Source organism: Gopherus evgoodei, chromosome 4 (genome assembly GCF_007399415.2).
Source record: "Gopherus evgoodei ecotype Sinaloan lineage chromosome 4, rGopEvg1_v1.p, whole genome shotgun sequence".
NCBI lineage: Eukaryota > Metazoa > Chordata > Testudines > Testudinidae > Gopherus > Gopherus evgoodei.
Window position 1 is genome coordinate 134,446,450 of NC_044325.1, and position 19,854 is coordinate 134,466,303.

The following is a 19,854-nucleotide window of genomic DNA, read 5'->3' on the forward strand; positions in this document are numbered from 1 at the left end:
AGGGGGTAGGTGGGAGGAAAGGGAGTTACCCCGGAGGGACTAGGGTAGTGGGGAGTCAGAATGCTCAGTTCCAGGGTAAATGCTATTTAACGGCCAGAGGAGGGGCTGTTGCACGGTAATTTCACATCATACACCATGTTATCACCAGGCGAATGGCCGAGTTCTTCTTCAAATGTTTGTTCACGTCCATTCCACGTTAGGTGTGCACGCACCGCGTGCACGGACATCGGAAACTTTTTCCCTTAGTGGCTCCTGTCAGGTTGGCAGGGGAGCCCCCTAGAGTGGCGCCTCTATGCTGGTGCATATATACCCCTGCCTTCAGTTCCTTCTTACCATCTGTGGCGGCGTTGGAACAACTCTTTCTGTCCCTTGCAAGTGATCCCTTAGCACAGTTGTAGCAGTTATCAGTAGTTAGCAGTTATCTGTAGTCAATACCAGAGGGGTAGCTGTGTTAGTCTGGATCTGTAAAAAGCAACAAAGAGTCCTGTGGCACCTTAGAGACCAACAGATGTATTGGAGCATGAGCTTTCGAGGGTAAATACTTCGTCCAGTACATGCATCTGACGAAGTGGGTATTCACCCACAAAAGCTTATGCTCCAATACATCTGTTAGTCTATAAGGTGCCACAGGGCTCTTTGTTGCTGTAGTTAATAGTTATCAGCACTTCGTAATAGTAGATAGTTAAACTTTCTTTGTTTTAAGTCATTTCCAGCACCAGCCCTGGGCCTGCGGGGGGTTTAAGGCTTGTGCCACATGCTGCAAGCCTATGCCGATCAGTGATCCCCATGACACGTGTCTCCGCTGTTTGGGGGAATCGTACCAGATTGAGCGCTGCAAGATCTGTAAGGCTTTTAAGCCAAGAACCAAGAAAGAAAGAGACTTTCGCCTCAAGCAGTTACTCATGGAGGCCGTGCCGCAACCTGCAGCCTTGGACTATCCCGTTTCGGTGCCGGCATCCTCGGTGTGGAGTGCTCTAGCATCAGTCCTTGATCTGGCACCGATGGGGCACCGCAAGCATGCGGCACCGAAACAACAGGACAAGCCCAGGCAGCGCTCGACCTCTCCAGTACGGTCGAAGGGGGCAGCCGAAAGGTGATAGAGGGCGCTCCCCACATAAGAAGGCGGCGCCTCCAAGAGACCGAGCACTCAGAGGGGCAGTGTGGCCCCAGGACATACACCGGCACCAGTGGCTCCAGTGCTGCAGGGCCCCGTCGAGCCCCGGGCTAAGTGGGTTGAGTGCAGAAGATGGGCTGGAGGACATCCGAGAACAGCCCTCCACACCAGACACCTTTGAGGCAGCAAAAGACCTCACTGAGCTGTCAGCGGCAAGCCCCCTCTCTGGCAAAGAGCAGCCTCCGGCACCATCACTAAGGGTGCATCCAGAGGTAAGCTGGCAATGGTGCGCCACTCGACGTCACCACCCTGGCACCACTCCCAGCGCTGGTCCCGTTCGAGCTCAGCCCCCGTGGACTCCCAGTTACCTTTGACTCAGCAGGACTCGATGATAGCACTGGAACCGAGCCAGCATATGGTACTGGATCCGCTGGCGCACCGGTCCCCAGCACCATCACTAAGTTGGCACCGAGGGGACATAAGGCCACAGTCCCTGGTCCCTGTTCGCTGGTCGTCTCAGCCGTGAATGAACGGGAGCGCTGTGGCCAGCAAGCCCCGGCCTCCAAGGCCAAGGAGGCTAAATGTCTGGACCTCTTCGGAAGGAAGGTCTACTCCTCTGGGGGCCTCCAATTAAGGATTGCGAACCGGTAGGCGATCCTAAACAGGCACAATTTTAATTCCTGGGCAGCAGTTTCCAAATTTAAAGACTTCTTGCCCCAGGGCTCTCAACCTGAGTTCACGGCCCTCGTGGAAGAGGGAAAGGGAGTTGCCAAGACCTCTTTACAGGCCTCTCTGGACTCAGGAGACTCTGCAGCCAGAACAGTAACCTCAGGTGTGGTGATGAGGCGCTTGGTGTGTCCTCAGGCCTTCTGCCACAGGTCCAGAACACCATCCAGGGCCTCCCTTTCGAAGGGTCTGGCTTCTGTTCCAACCTGACGGATGCCAGCCTGCATAGCCTTAAAGACTCCTGGACAACCCTCAAGTCGTTAGGAATGCATACTCTGGCAACTCAGAGGAAGCCATTTAAGCCCCAACCGCTGCAGCAGGGGCAGTACCAGCCTTGCCCTAGGAAGGAGCCTTATCACAGGAGGGGCAGAGACAACAGACGCAGGCGGCATAACACGCCTAATCAAGGCCAGGGCCAGGGCAAGCCACAGCCTGGCAACAAGCAGGGGTTTTGAAGGTGCGCTCGAGGACAGCATACCAACCCAACTCCCAGATCTTTCCCCATGTTTCTTGGACTGCTGGTCCCACTTCTACCAGGCGTGGTCTCGTATAACATCATACCGTTGAGTCTTACGCATGGTACAAGTGGGTTAGATGCTGCAGTTCTCTTCCTTACCCCCCCCCCGGCCCCTGGCCTCCCACCATTCCCCATCCCTCTTCAGGGACCCTTCTCACAAGCAACTCCTTATGCAGAAGGTACAGTTGCTCCTAGAGGCAGAGGTGGTGGAGAAAGTCCCTCGGGAACTAAGGAGGAAGGGCTTTTACTCCTGCTATTTTCTCATCCCAAATGCAAAGCGGCGCCTTTGGCCCATTTTAGACCTTCGCGGGCTCAACAATTTCTTAGTCAAGATCCACTTCCACATGGTATCCCTAGGCACTATTATTCTGTCCCTGGATCCGGGGGATTGGTACACTGCCCTCGACATGAAATATGCGTACTTTCACATCGCTATTCACCCTGCTCACTGGCGGTTTCTGTGGTTCGCCATCAACCAGCATCATTACCAGTTTACGGTCCTCCCATTCAGCCTAGTGGCAGTCCTCCACAGAAAATGCATGTCAGTAGTGGCAGCCTTTCTGTGAAAGAGGAGAATATGGGTATATCCATACCTCGACGATTGGCTCCTCACGGGTCGGTCCGAAGAGGAGGTTTGCTCCCATGTGACGGTGGCCCTGGATGCATTCCGCAGGCTGGGTCTTCTCACCAACGTGCCCAAGTCTTTCCTGATACCAACACAAAGGCTGGACTCGGTGCAGGCGTGAGCGAGCCTTCCAGAATCCAGATTCCTGGCTATCCAGCATGTCATAGACTCAATGCTAAGGTTCCCCACTACCACGGCCAGATGCTGCCTGCAGCTACTAGGGCACATGGCGGTTTGCACTCACATAGTCAAATATGCTTGACTACAGCTCAGGACTCCTAGAATACCTCCTGCATCTCAAGCATCATGGTCTCGCTCCTTCCTCAATCAGAGTGCATTTAGCTGCCATTTCAGCATTCCACCCGGGGGAATCCGGATGCTCTGTGTTTTCTAACCCCATGGTGGTGCAGTTCCTCAAGGGACTGGAGAAAGTGTCACGCCCTCCAGTCTCTCCCTGGAGTCTTAATCTGGTCCTTTACAAACTTACGGGGTTGCCGTTTAAGCCCCCCCCACAGCCTCTTGCTCCCTCCTTCACCTCTCCTGGAAGGTAGTGTTCCTGGTGGCCATTACGTCGGCGAGGAGGGTGTCCGAGTTGAGGACGCTAACCTTGGAGCCTCCTTATACAATTTTTTTTAAGGACAAAGTGCAACTCAGGCCACACCCTAAATTCCTCCCTAAAATAGTCTCAAAATTTCATATGGGACAGAACATTTGTTTGCCAGTGTTCTTTCCTAAACCACACATGGACCCAAGTCACCATAGCCTGCACACTCCAGATGTACGAAGGGCCCTGACGTTCTATCTAGGCCGAACTAGAACTTTCCGCAAGTCGATGCAGTTGTTTGTTGCCATCGCTGATGGAATGAAAGGGCTTCCGGTCTCAGCGCAACGTATATCATCGTGGATTGCAGACTGCAACCGCGCATGCTACGAGCTGGCCAAGGTTCCAGCCCCAGCGATCACGGCTCACTTGATGAGGCCACAAGCATCCTCAACAGCTTTTCTGGAACACATGCCAATCCAGGAGATCTGTAAAGCAGCCACCTGGTCATCAGTGCACAAATTCACAGCCCACTACACAGTCAACCAGCAGACCAGAGATGATGCGGCTGTTGGCAGGGCTGTTCTTCAGTCAATTGCTCCATGAATCTTATCCTCCTCCTATGGTAAGCTTGTGAGTCACATAATGTGGAATGGACGTGAACAAGCACTTGAAGAAGAAAAAACAGTTACCTACCTTTCGTAACTGTTGTTCTTCAAGATGTGTTGTTCACGTCCATTACGCTTCCCACCCTCCTTCCCCGCTGTCGGAGTCTCCGGCAAGAAGGAACTGAAGGGGAATCGGGTTGGCAGGGTTATATATGCACCAGCATAGAGGCACCGCTCTAGGGGACTCCTCTGCCGACCTGACAGGAGCCGCTAAGGGAAAAAGTTTCCGATGTCCATGCACATGGTGCGCGCACACCTAATGTGGAATGGACATGAACAACACATCTCGAAGAACAACAGTTACGAAAGGTAGGTAACCGTTTTTTCCCAACTTGCCTGTGCCTTGCAAAGCACAGTAGATGTGTGTGACCCTGGCAATGAGCCGCACGCAGGCCCTGCAATGACAAACGCCCTGTATAACCCAGGGGCATTTCCAAGGCCTTGCACCAGGTGGGTGCTGGTGGCTGGGGGTCTGGCTGTGGCACAAGACTGATCATGTGGCTGGCATTGTTTTGTGACAGTGCCTCCCTGGGCCCTGATTGCCATCGCTGTGGTAGGCGGCCTGCTCCTCCTCACCTGCTGCTTCTGCATCTGCAAAAAATGTTGCTGCAAGAAGAAGAAGAACAAGAAGGAGAAGGGCAAAGGGATGAAGAATGCCATGAACATGAAAGACATGAAATCAGGAAACCAGGTAAAATGCCCCTTGGTAAAGGCTCAGCCGGGTCCCTTGAGCAGTGTGTTAGAAAGTGCCTGCTTGTAATTTTGACCAAGGGAAAAAACAAACACAGTCTTTTATTCCTAAAGCAGCAGCAGAAGTGTGCAGTTCCTCAGATACAGGGAGTGAAGGTAACCAGCTCAGCTTTCGCCAAGAGCAGGATTTGAACCCCAGGGACCTGTACCGCTGCGAGCATGAGCTAGGACTAAAGCAGTGATGGCATCAAACTGATGCAGTAGCAGATTAGTACCACCAGAGGGAGACAATGCTCCCCAGCTGTCTTAGGGTGGGTTACTTTCCCATAAGGCACTTGGGAAGGGTTTAACCAGCGTGAGGAGTTAGCTGTTGACACTGAGTGGGAAATAGCTATTTTGTTAACGAGTCATAGGGTCTTCCCCTCTGCAGTACGGATGGGGGGTTGCTTTCCTAACTAGAAATGGGCCTCAGATGCGGAATTTGGATCCAGATTTCTTTGACCTTCCCCATACACACAGGGTTTCAGACAAAGGGAGTCATGTGCTGCAAAACAAGTTTATTGAACCTACAAACTTTTGAACAAAGCCAGCCATGAAACATGCCAGCAGGTGGCATGCTTTACATTACCTACCATTAAACATTTGTGCAGTCTTTTTTATAGAGATGTCTTGCAACACAGGTTTTAATCTAGACCCACCCGTTAGTAGCACTGTTCCCCCCAAATCTAGAGGACACATAGGAGATAGCCAAGGGAATCAGGAAGTTACACAGGGCTTTTTGCTCTTGATCAGCAGAGTTTGCTTCTCTGTTGTCAAGGAATGGAAATGTATCTGCTGTTCTTTATCATTTGACACAATAACTATCTCACATTCCCCACAGGATCGCTGTCTATTTCTAAAGCTTAAAGGCGTCAGAAAGTCTGACTGGTATAAAACAGCAGATTGTGTTATCTGAACCACCATTTATAAATTTCATGCCATTTAAGTATTTCGTTCCCCCCATTTCCTCCCATTTCCTCTTTGCTTTTAGTCATTCTCACATTTTAAGGATCAGCCCCCTCAGGGGAGATGGTGAGATGAGGAGCATCCTTAAGAGTCAAATTCAGAATCAGTGATCACTCAGCAAACTGCAAACCACCCATGATCAAACTGCAAACCACTCAAGTATACAAAGCAGGACTGAGAATATCACAAAAATGGAATGTCTCATGAGATTTGGGCTGGAAAGCCAGGGAGAGCAGCATTTTCTTGAGGCTTCACATAACGGTCATAGCTGCTAACCAGAAGAGCAGAGTGAGGTGCCTGAGACTGAAAAGTTCCAGGGGGAACATAGATTCCCACACATGCAGGCTTCCAACAGATTAGGGTCAGGTTTGGTTCTAGGAGCTGGCAAAAGTTCGAGAACAGGGTCCTAACTTGTCTCCAAACCTATTCATCGGTACTTCCTGGAGAGCATTTATGGCTAGACTAAGAGGAACACCAGATGCTCACTTGATCTGTGGCACCCCACAAACAATGCTCACAGGTGCTGGTGGATCATCTGCTGACTACAGCTGCTGAAAAACCATCCCTCGCCCCCATTTTGTGTACTTTCCGTCATGAAAACAAAGTGCCCAGTGAGTTTTCCTGAGAACCCATGAGCTTCTTCCAGGGTGGAATCTCACCCCCCTCTGCCCATGAGTCCATTCTCTTTTCACTTAGGGAAATGGTGAGGCATGTTCCACGGGAGCCCCATGGTCCCAGACTGGCATGCCCTGGCCTTGCCTTCCTCCCTGCACCTTCCTCAGCAGTGCCAACCAGCAGCAAAGCCCCAGCATAGCAGGAGTTGCCCACAGCAGTGAGACTTGTCTGGATGGCCTTTCCATTAGCAAGGCCCACAGCCTGAGTTCTGCCAGCTTGTGTGAATCAGGCCCCAACAGGACTGGCTGATCCTATTCAGATAGGAAGTCAGAGCCTGTAGAGATACTGGACGGCAGATGGGATCCCAAAGGCCCATTTTATGGAAAGAACCATATACAGACTGGTCTGCAGCACATGCCTCTCAGACCTGGGCTAGAGATTTCCAATCAATCAGTCATTCCCCTTTCAGCTGGCATCTGCTGCTTGGAGCTATTCCATTGGACTTGGCAATCAATCCACCAAGTATCAGAGGGGTAACTACGTTAGTCTATATCCACAAAAACAATGAGGAGTCTGGTGGCACCTTAAAGACTAACAGACCGGACTCCTCATTTTTGTTTTAATCAATTCACCATGGCAGCAGATCCTTGTAGCAATACAGCAGGTCAGCCATGTGGTGCCTGGGTCATGGGAGAGGCTCCAAATCCCCACCCCCCGCTTCTGGCCAGGCTGGGACCTGAACATTTTATAGCCCATAATGCTGGCATCTTTGCATTTGCAGGAGGCATTTTAGTGAGGTGACGCCCAGGGCTCACTCCTCTGGGGATGGCGAGTCTTAATCAGGACTTGATCATTGGTGACTGAATGCCTCAGTGAACTGCTTCTTCAAGCTCTGTGCATTTACCCTGCCCTGTTACCAGTGGCATCCCCCAACCCACGTCACTGTCCCTGCTACTTACACAAGGAGAGGATGAAATCTAGGAGGCGATCACCACCCCCATGTATCTAGGAAGACACTTGTAGGGCCAGCCTGGCAGGTGTGCAGTAGGGAATGGTGCAAGAAGCCTTCCCCACCATGCCAATTGGTGCCCCTTGTGCATCACCTGCTAGTACCCCTTGGAGTCTGTGCTGCCCCCACAGGGTGCGGAAGAGAGCTCAGGGTAACATGTTGCATCCAAGGGGTGCGTGGGTGCAGTGGGCCTGCTTAGAGCTTGGAAAGGATTGTTTCTCCTGGAGTTCCCATTGCCTCACGGCAGGCCGGTGCCTAGTGACACTGCCTAGCTCAGAGCACTAAAGAGAGGTGCAGTGCCTGGAGGGACAGTCCTAGCAGCAGGCAGGAGGCTGCTTGGTATGAGGCAGAGGCTGAGGGTCAGTGCAAACCCAGGGCTTGCAGTGGCAGCGACAGGCTGATGCATATACAAAGGAACAGGGGAAAGAGCTATTGCCATGCACTTGGCGGCCATCGCTAGCATGGGCCTGATCTCAACAAGAGCACAGCTCCTCAGCATGCCCACAGCTGGGATGGGGATTCCAAAAGGGCTGAATAAACAGTTGCTCGTTATTCTTACGTGCTCCATGGAGCAGAAAGCAGGCCGGGCTGCTCTGCAAAGACAGACCTCTCCCACCTGAGCTAAAGGAGAATCTCTGCAGGGGACAGCACAAGTAGCTGAGCTTGTATACATCAGCCAGGAGAGACGCGGTCATGCACACTTAGCCAGGATGTCACAGTGGCTTCATTTTCCCGTCCTTTTCATGTCAGTTTCCTTTCTCCACCCATCTCTGTCCCTTTAAGACAAGGGTTATAGAACGAAGTATGGTGCTGTCCTGGTAAACATGTTCTCTTTGTAAGGAAAATCATGTTCTCTCTCGCTCTCTCTCCTTCCTGTGCTTTTGGTTTCCAGAGAAACACTGGACTGGTAGCAACTACAATGGCTTTGCTGGGCACTTTTCCACTAAAGGGAAAGGAGAAATTGGCTTGTTTCAGATACATGTAGCGAGGGCAAAATGCATGAATGGGCACCCTCCTTTTAGAGATTGGCTGAGTATGTACAAAATCAATGTTGGTGCCGACAAAACTTTCCAAATTCACTGCTTGAAAGTATAGAGCCCACTCCAGTGGGCACAGTCAGCCTGGGTACGGTGTGCCTTTCAGAGGGTGGAGTCTGTTGTTTCTCATGCACATTGAGTGTTGTTGATTATCTCTGTGGTGGTTGTCTCTATAATGTCCTTCTCTTCCTTCTCTGTGCTCTCGTTGTCCTTCTTCTATGTTGTTCTGTCTCCATGTTTTCTGACTAACCTGGATGGCAACTCATGGTAGGTGGCAAAGTGAATGTTGCTTCTCTATCAGCCATTGAAAGTGGGAGATTGTCCATGCACCAATTAACTCCAAAACTTACGCATGGCAGGCCCAATGCATGTTGAAGAGTTCCCCAGGGAGAGTGGGCAGCTGGGGATCCAGTACATCCACTGGTCTATACAAACTATACAGAGCTCCATTTTGCAAAACACAGGCTACAAGTTGTGTCTGAGGCTAAGATCTGGGAGGTCAGAGGGGAGCTTCCCAGCTGAGCTGTGGCTCTGCTCCTATGCCTTGTTCACATCTAAGAGATCATTGCTACATGGGTCCTAGACGCATCCCTCCCCTGAATAGATTAATATGTAGCAGATAATGCATGACAGGAGGGACAGGCCAGAGGTTTGGGCACTAGCCTGGTGTTCAATTTCCTGCTCCACCACAGTTCTTGGACAAGCCACTTTGTCTTTGGGAGACAGTTTCTGAATGTTGGTCCTACGTTCCCTGTCAGGTAGGTGGGTTCCTGTAGCCTTCCATGCAGGAAAGGCTGGGGGGCTCTTACTCCAGTCCTTTACCACAAGGGCCACATCCCCATTCCCCTTCCTGGCCTGTCTGCAGGGAGGTCATGCCCTCCATCCGCCCAGGGCTGCTCCCTCTGTTCTTGGAGTTCTTGTCCCTCTCTGCCTGAGGATGTGCAGGTGCACTCGACTGGAGTTATTTTTGTTAGCAGTGTCTGTGGGTCTGTGCCTATGCCGTATGCCTTCTTATGCTCCGGTATGAGGGTGTCAAGGAGGAATGGTCCCTTGCCCCTCCAGCTTCTCCTCAACTGCCTGCGGCTCGAGACAGAATTCTGTAGTGTCTGCTGCCTTGCTGCTTTAGTTGTTTCATTATTTCATTTTCTTAGCATGATTTCTTAGCTTTGGGAGACGGGGTTCCCCCTTATCCTCTTTTCGCATATGCCCAAGACCCCAGGATTCGAGTCTTGCCAGCCCCATAATGGGTGTGACGCTGGTAAGGCAAGTGCCAGCTCTGGTCAAGGCCACGGCGTCAGCTGAGAACTGACAAACTCACAGCTCACGTGTGTGTTAGTATTGTTAAAAGTAGATGTATAAGAATGTGTTTAACCTTTATGAAAAACTGGTGGGATGTTGTATGCGTTGTTTTCACTTATCAGTGCCCTAGTATAATGTAATGGCAAATGTTTGCGTTGTATGTACCCCTGTAACTAAGTAACCTATCATGCGAGAAGGAAGCTGTGTGTCATGCAAATGAAGAACTTGTACCAGAGAGAGCAAATGGGCCTTGTGTGTGAGATCAAAGCCTTTGTTAAGTGCATTCCTCCCCCACCCCACCACCTCCATGAAGATGGGGCATGCGTGGGAGCTGTTACTGTCATCTTGGCTTCTGTGAGAAGAAGCAATAAATATGGACACAAGGACAAATTCTTCATCTCTTGGCTGTCTGGATTCTAACAGGGCAAAAAACTGAACAAGGAGGCAGAGATCCCCAGAGTTATCCTGGGTAGCCCTGAAAGACTTTTGGGAAACTGGCAGAACACTACATCTCTGCTACCTTTTGACATTATAGACTGTGACTTACCTGTACATATATTTTTACCTGCTTTAACCTGAGAGCAAGGAGACCACATCTCCTGTTGAAGCTCCTATCAGTCACAGTACCAAGGCACTGACACCTTCAAGGAAGACTTCTTCTGCGAAGCCGCACACTGAAAAGCCCACCACCAAGCAGTGAACAATAGACCTGCTGGTACCAGAATTGGACTCTTCCAAACAGAAGGACTCCTTGAAGAGGGAGGACTCTTTGAAGTAACCATATCACCTGGTACCATTTACCTTCACCCGGGCCTCTCCAGAGCAAATGGGTCCACTGTCTCCAATACCACTAGAGGTGTTTCACCCAAAGGAGTAGTCCCCAGGATCATTGGTGCCTTCCTTGTTCCTCGTTCATGAGGACCTTCAGTCTTGGAGGAACTAAGTCCCCTGTGCTGAGGATACTGGGAAGACTTTCCCACTGGCACCTGCATGCCAACTGGAACCAACACATCTGCCACAGCCTCATATAAATGCTCACCCACCGGCACCATCACAATTGCCAATTCGTCCCCCAGTACCGATCCAAGCCTGGTACTAACTCCACTAGCTCCACCACCAAACATGGGAGAGGACACTTCCTTTGATTCAGAGGTATCCATTCAAGGCTCCCCCACCGACCCATTTCACCCTCCCTCCCTTGACATTCCCTGAGGATGAGATGCCAGGAACCAGCCTGTGCATGACCCATCAGCACTGGCAGGAACACTTCTGGGGCCCTGCTCTTCTTTCTTATGCCCCTTCCAAGAGGGCTTTTTTGAACCATTGGGCCCCTCTCAGGGACTAGGTCTACTGGGTGTCTTCATACAAGAGGATCCACCAAGATTCTTGGCCAATAACATCCTCAGGACCTCCTCGTCCTCCTCAAGAAGACCCACCATTGAAAACAGAGGAGAAGACACCACCATCCTCTTCCTCCCTAGATGAGGCAGCTATGCCCCCTCCACCGTCCTACATGGATGATTCAAGGCCCCTGAGGACCCTCTGAAGCACATAGTGGAGGCTTTATAGATTCCTCTGGAGGAAGTCCAGGATCAGCAGCACTCAGCAGTGGACATCCTGCATGCCTTCCCTCAGGGCAGGGGAACCTAACCTGTCAACGAGGCCCTACTGACACCAGCCTGTGCAGTGTGGCAGACTCCGGCTGCCATCCCATCCACCTGCAAGAGGGCAGATCAAAGATACTATGCCCCAGTCAAAGGTTTGCAGCACCTGTTCCCTATCCCACCCCCAACTCTCTGGCCATCAACACTGCCTATGAAAGAAGTAGGCACTGTTGTTTCACATCAACACCAATTGATTAGGAGCTTAAATGGCTGGACCTTCTAGGTTGTATCAGCTACTCAAAGGCCTCCCTTCAATTCAGAGTCACCAACTATCAAGCCCTGATGGCGAAAGGTGACTTTACAAATTGTTCTAAATTTTCCCATTGGACTGCCTCAGGACAAGAGAGAGCCATTTCCAGCTCTTATGACAGAGGGTCAGACAATTAGGCTTCCCTTGATGTGGCACATACAGCCTAGTGCTCTATGGCTACTGCTGTAGACATGCCCTGTGCCTGCGGGCTCCAGTCCTCCAGCCTGCCCAGGGAGGTACAAAACACTGTGGAAGACCGGCCCTTTAAAGGGCCTAAACTTTTTAGTGATGCCATGGACTTAAGGCAATATTGTGATCTCTCGGCACACATGCACCATCTACAAAGAGAAGATACAGCAAGCCTCAGACAAGGCAACGCTCATGTCCTGTGTACTCTCAGGCCCCCAAAGATTGGTTGAGCTGCCTAGAAAGAAGCCCAGGCCACATAAGAAAGGCCCATCTTCCACCATCACCTCTCAGTTGGCTACCTCATCCAAACAACCATTTTGACCCATTAGTCAAGGACCAAAAGCTCTCCCCATTGGATCTTCAGCTGCATCAACCCTCCATCCACCTGCCCTATGGGAACAGTTTGCCTATTTTCTACCTTTCCGGGAGCATGTCACCTCAGACAAATGGTACAGGAGGTGATTTTGATGGGCTACTCCATCCATTTCAGCTCCATGGCTCCCTTCCCTCCTCCTCCCTTTGCCTGTTCAGGGACCCTTCTCATGAGGGGCTCCTAAAGCGGGAGGTGAAATCCATCCTGCAACTGGGGGTGAGTAGAACCTGTTCCCTCAGGCTTCGTCAGAAAGGATTCTATGCCTGGCCCCAAGAGAAAAGGAAGATGGTAACTGATTCTGGACCTTTCAGTTCTAAACACTCCGTATTCAGGTGCAGCACTCAGGACAGTCACCCTTGCAGGAGTTATTCCATCATTAGATCTTGGGGGCCAGTTCACCACCTTCAACCTCCAGGACGCCTTATTTCATGTTGCCCAGAGCCCAGGCGTGGTCAAGACAACTATGGTTCCTGGCTCTGACTTGTCTTTCGCTGTGTCTGTCTCTTGGCCTCCCTCTGTTGACAGACATCCTGACACAGGAGTTGGGCTGTACAACCCACCCCAACCTCTCAAGGCTTGGCTCCTTGATGGCTTCTGGTCTTAGAGCAAGAGTGTCCTCCTGCACTCCAGACAGTTCTGGTGAATAGCAGGAAGCCCACCACAAGAAAGACTTATGTGCAGAAGTGGAAGCATTTCTGGATTTGGTGCTCTTGTTGCTCCATGTCCCCTGCCAAGTCTTCACTTGACTGCCCGTTAAACCTGAAATTGCTGGGTCTCTCCCTGAATCCGGTCAAAGTTCATCTAGCTGCTCTCACAGCACTTCACCAACCAGTTGAAGGATTCTTGATCTTCACACATCTTACAACTGCAACATTTCTAAGGGCCTCCTTAACTTGTTTCCTCCAGTGCAGGAGGCTGCTCCACTCTGTGACCTCAATTTAGTGCTTCATGTGTTAAGAGGGCTTCCTTTTGAATCCTTGGGAACCTGTTCGTTCCTCTATCTGCCCTTCAAGGCTTCATTCCTCACGGCCAGGAGGGTAGGTGAATTAGGGGCCACCATACACAGTGTTCTGTCCTGACAGATACCTCGTTTCCTTTCTAAAGTTTCGTCGGAGTCATGGTCAGGACATCCAACTACTGATCTTTTATCCTATCCCTCAGTCTTTGAGGCAAGAGGCCAGTCTCCATACTCTGGACACAAGACAAGCTCTGGCCCTCTACCTACAGATGACTGTACCTTTCAGGGTTTCCCCCAGGCTCTTCATCTTCTTTGCTGAGAGGATGAGTGGTCCCTCTGTTTCTACCTAGAGACTATCTAAATGGGTTTTGGGGTGTATTCTGGCATGCTATGAGTGCATCCTTCCTAAAGTCAGTGCTCATTCCACATCCACAGCCCTCCTGAGAAAGGTTCCCCTCAAGGACACATTCTCACATCCCTATGCCTTAGTATGTGCCTCCAAAGTGGACGCAGCCATTGGTGAAGCTGTTCTAAACTCTTCACTGAATCTGCCGCCTCAGCACCACCTCCTCACTGAGGTACTGCTCTGGAGCCTCCTTTTGTGGAGCACCCATGGGGACAGTAACTCCAAGAAGAAGGGGAGGTTACTTTCCTTGGACAGTAACTGGAGTTCTTCAAAATGTGTTGTCCCTATGGGTGCTTCACCCACTGCCCTCCTTTCCCTCTGCTTCTGTGAGGTTGAGAAGGAACCGGAGTGGCATGGGTCCGCTCCTCCCTATATGCCCTCATGTTGGAGCATGAGGAGGCATATGGCACAGGCACAGACCCTCAGACACTGCTAACGAAAAAATCTCTAGTCAAGAGTGCCTGTGTGTGTGTGCACATCCTCCCGTGGAGCACCCACTGGGACAAGACATCTCAGAGAACTCCAGTTACCATAGGAAGTAAGTAACCTTTCCCTCCCCTTTATGTCTGGCCAGTGCTGACTACCCAGTGACCTCCCTGCTTTGCAGTGGCTTCTCCCATGCCTGCTTTCCCGGCAGTGCTGTTTTCTGTAACAGATCCATTACTTCACAGCCATTGCTATGCTGCTAGGGCTGCACAGCCATCAGGGCAGCTAGATCTCAGGTCCTTCTGCTCCCAAAGCTCATGTGTGTTCAGGCTCCGGTTACACAGTAGAGCAGGGTTTGCTGTCCCTTCAGTAGAGGGCGGTAGCATCTCTGGGGAGTCCACTGAATGGAACCCCAGTTCAGCCTCCTGCCTCCTCTCAGTCGGTGACACTGGTGCATGAATTCTGAGGCTGGGAATCCCCGAGGCACCGAGCCAGGGAAGAGCTGTGTGCGTGTGATCGGCTGGCAGGATCTGAAGCCTCGTAGCTGAGCAGGCAGGCTCTGTGTCCTCTGCAGAACAAACAGGAGGACGATGACGCGGAGATGGGCCTGACGGAGGGAGAAGGCGAGGAGGAAGAGAAGGAGCCAGAGAACCTGGGCAAGCTGCAGTTCTCGCTGGACTATGATTTCCAGGCTAACCAGGTGACATGGGCAGGAGAGGGGAGGTTGGGCAGGGCAGTGTGGGAGGGCTATGGAGAGAGGGTCTGAGTGAAGGACTCACCCTTGGAAACTCCAGTCAAAGAGCACAGTGTGAACACTAGCCTCTGAGTGGCACAGGTACCTGCAAAGGGCAGAGATGTGGGGAGGAAATTTATCCTCACCATGATTGTCTCACATGCCCTTTGAAAGGGCCCCTTCTAGCACTCCCCAAGCACCCTGGGATGTGAGGAAAGGGAAGATGGATGGAAGGTGCCTCTCCACCGGGCCCTGAGCCCAGAGCTGGCAGGCCCATTGTCAGCATAGAGAGAGCACCGTCTGTGGGAATACATGGCTCAGCAAGTGATCTCCCGCCCCCAGCTGCAGCAGGGTCTGTGGGAGGCTGACCAAGCACCGTCCCTGACTGGCCAGGAGCAGAGGGAACGTGGAGCTGGAAGATCCACTGGGGATCTTTTCCATGCAGTATGGAGTGGGAGCAGCGTCTTGCTGAGCTGTCCCACTGAGGGAAACATCCCTCTTCCCCCTCCAGCTGACGGTGGGCATTCTCCAAGCGGCTGAGCTCCCGGCGTTAGATATGGGCGGCACCTCAGACCCGTATGTCAAAGTCTTCTTGCTCCCGGACAAGAAGAAGAAATACGAGACCAAAGTGCAGAAGAAGACCCTCAACCCGGCCTTCAATGAGACCTTCGTCTTCAAGGTGAGACCCTTTCCAGTTCCCCTAGCACAGTGGTCCCCAGCTCCCACTCTGTCCTGCAGGGGACAGTTGTCCTGGTTCTATTCCCAGATCTGCCATTGCCATGGTTAGCCTTGCTGTTAAGGCAGTGTAATACCGTCGGAGGGAAAGGGCAGAACTCCTGTCTGTCTTCCAGCCTTCTGCCCCTGCCCCCACCATGCCCCCATCAGGAACTGCACCTCCCCTGCTAGAGGGGCTGCCCCCAGTAAATAATTTACCAGCATGTTGAATGAGAACCAAAGCAGTTGCCCAGATTGCGAAGTTATAAGTACCGACCAGAGTCCTTGATCCGCACTACATGTGCAGCTGTGTGGCTGAGCGTTGCTATTGCTGACACAGCAATTCTGGCCCCTCATTGCAAGAACCGGTGAAGAGGTCCCAGCCTGAGTCACTGCTGTGCATGAGTGCTTGTCGGATCCTTCATCAGCCAATCAGATCCTTCCTTATACCAGGCCCCATGTGGCTATGGCAATGGTTTGCAAGGGTCCTTCTTCCTAACAGGTTCCCTACCAAGAACTGGGCGGGAAAACCTTGGTGATGGCCATCTATGACTTTGATCGCTTCTCCAAGCATGACATCATTGGGGAGGTCAAGGTACCCATGAACACAGTGGACCTGGGCCAGCCCATTGAGGAATGGAGAGACCTGCAGGGCGGCGAGAAGGAGGAGGTGAGATGGGAGGGCAAGTTGAGGGGAGGGCAGTGTCTGGCCAGCAGGAGGTGGGTTCAGAAAATGTGCTGCAAAGTGTCAGGATTTGGGCTCATCAGGCAGCCGCTGAGCCTCAAGGGTGGGCTGTGCTTTCAAGGTCCTTATAAGAGTTGCCTTTGCAGGCAAGTACTAGGGGGAGATGGGGGGAGAAAGAGGATCCATCCTGCAATGGGAGATTGATAACCTGCAGGAGAGTGGGTTACTGGTGGGAGCAAGGGACAAAGGTCCTGGGGTCAGGGAGAAGGGTCTCGCAGCTACATGTTAGGACTCTATTGCCAGGTCCGCCAGCACCATGATGTGTGACCTTGGGAAGTCACTTAGCCTTGCTGTCGGTATAATGCTTATAGACCTCCCAGGAAATGGGAGTCTCCATTGATGAATGCTAAGGAAGAAAGAAGTGGTGGGGTGATGTGCCTGGCAGTCAGCAGAATTGGGTTTTAGGTCTGACTTTGCCATGTTACCACCCCTCTGTGCCTTGGTTTCCCCAGTTGCACAGTGGGATTAATGATAGTGACCTCACGGGAAGAGTTGCGAGACTGAACTCAGCACTGTTGGTACAGTGGTCTGACAGCAGGAGCTGGTAAATACTACTCTGGGTGTCAGTTCATGTTGAGCTGGGGGGCCCTGTAATAGGGAGAAAGCCCAATTTAACATGGGCTCTGAGACCTGCATAGAACTCAGGTCCCGCTGTCCATGGCAAGGTGTCTTCCTTGTGCCAAAGTCCTGCCTTAAATCTGGTAAAAACTGCTAGAATTGATTTGGCCTCTCCCACCAGCTGGGGACTGGCATTGTCATGGACCTCCTGCTGGCCTGCACCAGCGATGCAGTGTGGTGTCCAATGCAGGGGCTAGCTCAATGGGTGAAGGGGTTCTTGGATCTCCTCCCATGGTTTCCCGAGGGATTGATTCTCAGTGCAAATATCCCAGGATACCAGGGCATGAAAAAGCACTGACCTCTGCTTTCCCCCTTGCTCCACAGCCAGAGAAGCTGGGAGATATCTGCATCTCGCTACGGTACGTGCCCACCGCCGGGAAACTCACCGTCTGCATCCTGGAAGCCAAGAACCTGAAAAAGATGGACGTTGGGGGTCTCTCAGGTAAGAGCAGAGCCACCTTCCAGCACCAGATGGTGCTCCTGAGCCAGCACACCAGCCCAATCCTGCTGCTGACTAACCCCTCCCTGCCCCAGGCAGAATTCCTGCCCAGGGCTCAGCACCTTTAAATCAGAAACTCAAGTGCTGAGTGCTGTGTCTGGTGGGATTATGGAATCATACAATTTAAAGCCAGAAGGGACCACACAGATCATGTAGTCTGAGCTCCTGTAGCTCACAGACCACCCAGCACCCGCACCTTAAACGCAACAACCGAAATTAGCTCCAAGTGTTCCAGCCCAGAGGAGACCAGACTGTTGTGCCACTGACAGAGAACAGGAGGGTCTGAGGTGCACCAGTGCACGAGGCCCCTTCAATGGTAGGGAACTGATTATGTGAGAAAGACCCAAATAATCCTGGCAAGTGACCCACACACTGCAGTCAAGCACACTGCAGTCAATGCCAGCTCAGAGCCCTGGCTCACCCCACCCAATGTGCCATCTCCAGCCGTGGCCATCCTTGCTGCTTCAAAGGACGGAGACCACTCCCCCGCATACATTGAGGGGGGGGGAATTCCTCCCTGGCGCCTGCAAGCGACTGGCTTGAAGCATGACCTTTAGGAACAGAGGGTCAGAGAGTTCCCTCTGCAAAACAGTGCTCCAGTAGCCTTCATCTTATTGTCTTGAGGCCATCGCCTCTGGGGGTGGCTGCCCCCACAGCCCCAAGGGAGGGAGCGGGTCTTGCTCCCAATATGCCCTTTGACTTTCTGTGGGGCTGGGCTCCGCATTGCCTGTGTATGCACTGACCACAGTGCAAAGGAACGTGGAGACGGCTCACTCTGGGGTCTAGGAGTTCCTGAGACACAGGAATCAAGCCCAAGTGGTTGTTCAGGAGCAGCTGCGACAGGTAACGGCTTCCATCACGGCTGCTCGTCTTCCTGGCAGGACCCGAGCTGTCTGCTAGATTGAAGAGCCCTGTGCTCTCAGGTATCCTCCCCCCATGTAGGTACTTAACGGTAGCCAGATAGAGAAATGGAATCTGCTTATTGTTCCTGCCCGCTCCTGATTTGACAGCAGGTCGCTACATTGCATGATGCACTCTGCCAGCTCATACCCCCGTGTCACAGATAAATCCGGCCTGGCTACCCTGCCCTCTACAGTCTCTGTGCTCCTGTATGGCCACAAGTAGGGCTGGCTCTGACTTCTCCTGCTTTGGGCTCTCCCTGCAGATCCCTATGTGAAGATCCACCTGATGCAGAATGGCAAGAGGCTGAAGAAGAAGAAGACCACTGTGAAGAAGAAGACCCTGAACCCTTACTTCAATGAGTCCTTCAGCTTCGAGATCCCCTTTGAGCAGATACAGGTTCCTGAGCCGAAATTCTTGTCTTGGGAGGTTTGGGATGGGGCATAAAGACAGGGTGAGTGATAACTCACATGACTGAGTTGGGATCCTCTGATTGGAGGGGTCAGACCCTTCCCCCCATGACATCCACCCATATAAAGTGACCACCCAGGCCTTCAGATGATCTAGACCAGAGATGGGCAAACTATGGCCCACAGGACCCTCCTGCTGGGCCCCGGACCCTCCCCCACAGCCTCGGCTCGCCTTGCCACAGGTTCAATGCTCTTGCAGAGCCGCGGCCTGACCTGGTTCTCTGTGCTGCGTGGTGGTGTGGCTGGCTTCAGCCAGGCGCCGTGGCTGCCTGTCCTTGTGCTCTGGGTGGCATAGCTATAGCACCGCTAGCCACCAGTGCTCCAGGCAGCACAGTAAAGGGGCAGGGAGCAGGGTGGGTTGGAGGGAGGGCAGGGGAGTTTGGGGTGGTGGTCAGGGGGTGTGGATGTGGATAGGAGTTGGTGCAGTCAGAGGGCAGGGAACAGGGGGCTTGAATGGGGGTAGGGTTCCCAGGGGGGCAGTCAGGAAAGGGGGGGTTAGATGGGATGGCAGGGGGGCAGTCAGGAGCAGGGGTTCTGGGGGCGGTCGGGGACAGGGAGAAGAGGTGGTTGGATGGGGCAGGGGTCCCGGGGTGGGGGGCATCAGGAATGAGAAGGGGGTTGGATTGTGTGGCAGGGGGCGGTCAGGGGACAGGGAGGGGTGTATGGGGCAGGAGTCCCAGGGGGTTGGGGGTTCGGATAGGGGGCAGGGCCAAGCCATGCCTGGCTGTTTGGGGAGGCACAGCCTCCACTAACCGGCCCTCCATACAATTTTAGAAACCCGATGTGGCCCTCAGGCCAAAAAGTTTGCCCACCCCTCTCTAGACACATCCACCCCCTGAGCAGCAGAGGAGATGGAGAGATGGGAGCCAGCATTTCATACATGCTAGTTCTGAGCAGGAGCTCAGCTCCTCCAGACTGACGTGTCCCTGCTCTTTAACGAGGGTGGATGCTTTGAACGCAAGAGGCAGCACAGAAAGCCAGGATCTACGCTGGGCATATGCTACCAATATCACTGGGGCCTGAATGTCAGAGTCACTGGGCGCCTGGAGCTCCCATTGGCCTC

At 52.5% G+C, this 19,854-nt stretch overlaps 1 protein-coding gene across 4 annotated transcripts in view; it reads left to right on the forward strand.

Moving 5' to 3' along the window:
* Nucleotides 1-19,854, forward strand: part of SYT2 (synaptotagmin 2) — a 219,935-nt gene that overhangs the window by 191,075 nt on the left and 9,006 nt on the right. For 3 of the 4 annotated variants that reach the window (XM_030561177.1, XM_030561176.1, XM_030561178.1), the window contains 6 exons: nt 4,713-4,882; nt 14,687-14,812; nt 15,357-15,524; nt 16,062-16,229; nt 17,247-17,364; nt 18,587-18,720. In XM_030561177.1, the coding sequence (XP_030417037.1) occupies nt 4,713-4,882; nt 14,687-14,812; nt 15,357-15,524; nt 16,062-16,229; nt 17,247-17,364; nt 18,587-18,720 (884 nt within the window). The remainder of the gene's footprint in view (nt 1-4,712; nt 4,883-14,686; nt 14,813-15,356; nt 15,525-16,061; nt 16,230-17,246; nt 17,365-18,586; nt 18,721-19,854) is intronic. The other variant, XM_030561179.1, reaches the window with a different exon arrangement.